Source organism: Quercus lobata, chromosome 10, assembly GCF_001633185.2.
Source record: "Quercus lobata isolate SW786 chromosome 10, ValleyOak3.0 Primary Assembly, whole genome shotgun sequence".
NCBI classification, from domain to species: domain Eukaryota; kingdom Viridiplantae; phylum Streptophyta; class Magnoliopsida; order Fagales; family Fagaceae; genus Quercus; species Quercus lobata.
The window spans coordinates 23,172,149-23,176,732 of NC_044913.1; the positions used below are offsets into that span (position 1 = coordinate 23,172,149).

Below are 4,584 nucleotides of genomic sequence, written 5' to 3' on the forward strand. Positions count from 1 at the left end.
ACAAAATACCACTACCAGTTGCCTACAATAGAACAAGGGCCACAACCAAACCAAAAACCCACACCATAAATACACAAAACCCACATTTGAAATTCATTCATGCAATTCATGGAGGTTTTTATTTTTTATTTATTTTTTAACAATTTGACTGATAGCCACAACTTCAAGGGACCCTATCCCAATAATTAAACAGCAACTCAACTCACTGTTTCGTGTGATTTCATTTCACCACTATGTGGAGCTAATCACATTGTCTTCCATCTTGTTCATCAACCTCCACGCCTTAACCCCAAAGCTTAAACTATTTATAAGTGCGTCTATGACTCCCAAACAGGCACTAAAAAAGCAACGTTGGTGTTGCGTCTATGACTCCCAAACAGGCACTAAAAAAGCAACGTTGGTGTTTAGTTGTTTGTAAGGGAAAATAAACTACATCAAGGAAACTATTTGTGGGGCTAGAGAATTTGTGATCCCGGCCTACTTTCCATTAGGGCCCAAGGCCCGCGCCGAGGAGAGCCGTTGTCGAGGATATGCAGCGAAAGTCCAAATGGCCTAGAGATGCAGCTGAGGATGACCCTGTCTTCGGCATCTCAAGGCCTAGAAAGGAAGAACGACACGTCATCAAAGGCAGCTCCCAAAGCGCTCCTAGAAGAAAAGGCGAGTAGAACAGTGTGGGAATGGTTTAAGGAAAAGACGTCACCTCCACATTAAATGTGCCAACAAACGTCCTGGCCACATTGATGGGAAAAGACCCATGAATAGTATGGCTTCGGTTATTGCAACTAACAGAAAGTGGGGGAAGGCGGCTGATGGGACAGGCACTTGAGTAGTTACCTGCCTGATCAATAGATGGAAGGTCAGGATCAACTGAGAGTAGCTATATAATGTAAGAATTCATGCACCAAAAGGGGGGACTCTGAAACCATTGGAGGAACTCTTGAAACATTGAAACTGAAAGTAAAAGGAATAATAAGAACATTAAGCTCATCGGACGAGGTCCAATGACCGGAGCCTCTCAGGCCGTGTCAGAGAGAAAGTCTTTTCGGACAAACTTAGTTCACCCATGTGCGACCATCATGAACATCATGACTACTAGCTGTCCGGCGACCAAGGCCTGGCCTTTTAGCCCACTCTCTACAAATTTATTATTTGGGCCTTTAACGTTCGAACCCAATAAACCAATTTGGGGTCGTTACAAATGGAGTCCTTACACTATTGTTTATTATTTTTGGGTCTTACGTAAGTTACTTATTTTATTTAATTTTTACATTTAATTTTCAATATTTTTAGCAAAGAAATTAGATAAATTATTTTCAAAATGAAATAGAAGAAAAATTAACTAGATAAACTAGATAATTTGTTAGTCATTTTTCTGTTAATAAGTAGATAACAAAAATGATGAAATTAAAACTGTTAAAAAAAAAAAAATCAAGGACTAAAATGAAAGAGAAGAAAAATAAAATACTTAAAATGAAAATATCTCAAAAAAAAGGATGTAAAATGAATTATAGTCTAAAATCAGGGTTGACAATAGCTCCACTTCAGTTCAGCTCCTCCATTGACACTACTAGAGTTTTGTAGGGTTTAAGCCCAAAATTTAACACAGAAAGAGCTTAGTCTCAAGAAAATGGCGAACTCAGTGGGTGCACTTTCCAGAAGGCTATGCCGCTCTCTACTCTCAACCACCCATTTCCCTAAGCCCTCTCATTACGCTTCCTCCATGTCCATGTACACCACCGAGTCCGACCACCCCGAACCCACTTCCGACTCGGACGAGTTAGACCTTGACTCAGTTCCACCTGAGCAATCTTCTTCTCCAACCCAAGACTCCAATCCTCAACAACAACAACAACAACAACAACAACAACGCACGGTCTTCGATTGGCCTCTAGAGAATGGACTCGATGTGGGCATTTACAAGGTACATTTTTTTTACACTGATTGATTTTTTTTAGTTCATTTTTCTTGATTTTTGGTTTGAGTGTATAAATGGGGTTTTTGATTTGAATTTTTGTAGGCGATATTGGTTGGGCAAGTGGGGCAGAAACCATTGAAGAAGACACTGAAGAGTGGGAGGACAGTGACGATGTTCTCTTTAGGGACAGGTGGGATTCGAAACAATCGTAGGCCATTGGATAACGAGGATCCGAGGGAGTACGCGAATCGCTGCGCGGTTCAGTGGCATCGGGTTTCTGTCTATCCCGATCGCCTAGGTGGGATTGTCAACAAGCATGTTGTTCCTGGGTGAGGACTCAACCTTTGTTTTGTTTTGCTTTTTCACTCCCAATTTATATGATTTGGTACATTACACACATGAATATTTGTAAAATGCCAAAATTTTCTGTCTACTGGGTTTTTGGGTTTCTGTTTTTTTCAAAGATACTGAATGTTGTTGACAAACATTTTTGAATTACTACCTTTTAAAATGTTGCTCCTGGGCGTGAGCATGCCCGTCTGGGGTGAATGTCCCTAGATTACCCGATAACTGGTTCTGGCAGATGCAGTCAGTTGCCCGGAAGTTTTACTAGCTAGAGGTGAGCCCATAGGGCTCTTCTTCAAAACTTTTAATATACATATTTTGTTTTAACAAGCAAAATGCACTTTCACAATGCTAACAAAACAATGTCTGTGTGTTCCATATACTTTGTTGCGGTTTTTGAGTTTTGACTCAGTATTGAAGGAGAATTGGGTTTGATAGTATTTGGAAAGAAGGATACCATGAGGGTTTTTATTTTTTCATTTACAGATAGGTGTAGTGCATACAATTTTACTCATATTTGCTTGATTTAATTAAATTTCTTTGTCGAGTATTGCTTTCTTCTTATTGTCTTATGTAGGATTGCTTCCTCTAAATTTCTAGTTTTTGTTCACCTCTGGCTTTATTGCAGATCATCTCTTTGAAGTAATAACAATATTTTGTTTGTTGTAGTTCAATTCTATATTTGGAGGGCAATCTGGAAACCAAAATCTTCACTGATCCAATAACTGGTCTTGTTCGACGTATAAGAGAGATTGCCATTCGTCGTAATGGTATATACATGACTTTATCCACTCTATTGAAATTGTTTATAGATAGAGTAAATTATTTATCCTGACACATGCTATATATCATATATTTTTGTTGCATCTATATACAATCATTGTAGTGTTTTTATTCATTTGTGCTTTACTGTAGAGATTTATCATAAATGAAATGTATGCTTTGATTCTTAGATGGACATGCTGCTTTCCTTATCTCTTTCTTCCTTCCCTCCATGCATAGGGAAAACTCAATTGGAGCCATTCCACCCCCTTGCCACACCACTAAGTACTGAATTTTTTGGTCCCTTGGATATATATCAAGTTCCATGAAAGTGCCAATCAAATCCAAATTTACTTATTAGGGGGCTAATGACCAACCCCAACAATTTCCCACATTAATTTGATTTGTTTTGACTTTACAATGTTGTGATTATTCCTTCATTTAGCAATGCTTTTAGGTATTCTTTTTTATTTGTATAACTAGCATGGATGTTAGAAATTTGAATTATGCTTACCTACACCTGACATTCTCAACAATATTTTGCTTTATATTTCATGCACAAATGTGATTAACATGATGAAAATTCAAAGAGAATATGCTCTGTTCCTTACCTGTGCAGTATTCATGATGGACAATCTTCGCTTGTTTTGGTAGACAGGTTGATTTCAGTCCATACTCCAATATTTTTCTGTGAGAATATGGCTACGTGGAGGCCACCAGAGCCTAATAGCATTTATTATTTTGCATCAAAAATTTGTACTAGTCTAGATGTTGAACCTTCTGAAGCTGTGGTTGGTGAAACAAGCTTAAGAGTTAGTGGAAAATGCCTTAGAATATAGTTTTTTTTTGGTTGAGTTTCTCCATTATATATGATGGGTGCTTATTTTGTGGATTTTGCAGGTCGCCTTGTATTTTTAAGTAAAGGTGATGATGCACAGCAAGCATCACAATCAGAATTGAGAGGTGTTGGCTATTACTAGAAGTGTTGCTGAAGTGGGAGTGGCTGAAGGTTTATTTGACAGAAACCAATTTTCACATTTGTAATTATGTCATAGCCAATATGGAGGAGGAAAATTTGAAGGAAACACTAGCGCATGGTGGCCTTGTGTCTTTACCTATTATCACTTCTGTTTTGGAAGTCAGTATAAGGTTGGGAAAGTAGTTTTATAATCTTCACTATCTGTTCATCCGTCAGATAGGACATTACTGAGCCTCCACTTGGAATGGTCTTGTGAGAGAAGTTGACCTTTTTATGTAATTTTCATTTTTCATGTTTTGATTGTCTAATATCATTTAGATATTCGGTGGTTCTAACCAGTGAACGCTTTTGAGTTGTTGTGAAGGTGGGTGTAGAATCACTTTCTTTTGACATGAAAGTACAGCTGAACCACCAGCCACTCTTTGTATGGAATGCAAATATATGAATGGGAAGTGTTGGGTTTGATATAAAATAAAAATTCGCAGATAACAGATTATCAGTTGATTGCACCATCCTAGAAGGTGAATTAAGGTGTGACCAATTTTGATATATAGCTAGACGAAATAGCACGTTTCTTCCTGGG

The 4,584-nt window shown here is 38.0% G+C and overlaps 1 protein-coding gene across 1 annotated transcript; it reads left to right on the top strand.

Moving 5' to 3' along the window:
- Nucleotides 1–1,527: 1,527 nt before the first annotated feature.
- Nucleotides 1,528–4,293, top strand: LOC115962839 (single-stranded DNA-binding protein, mitochondrial). Its single transcript, XM_031081711.1, has 4 exons — nt 1,528–1,921; nt 2,018–2,244; nt 2,930–3,030; nt 3,923–4,293. Exons 1-4 carry the CDS (start codon nt 1,628–1,630, stop codon nt 4,000–4,002), a joined length of 702 nt encoding a protein of 233 aa, XP_030937571.1. The 5' UTR covers nt 1,528–1,627; the 3' UTR covers nt 4,003–4,293.
- Nucleotides 4,294–4,584: the final 291 nt, after the last annotated feature.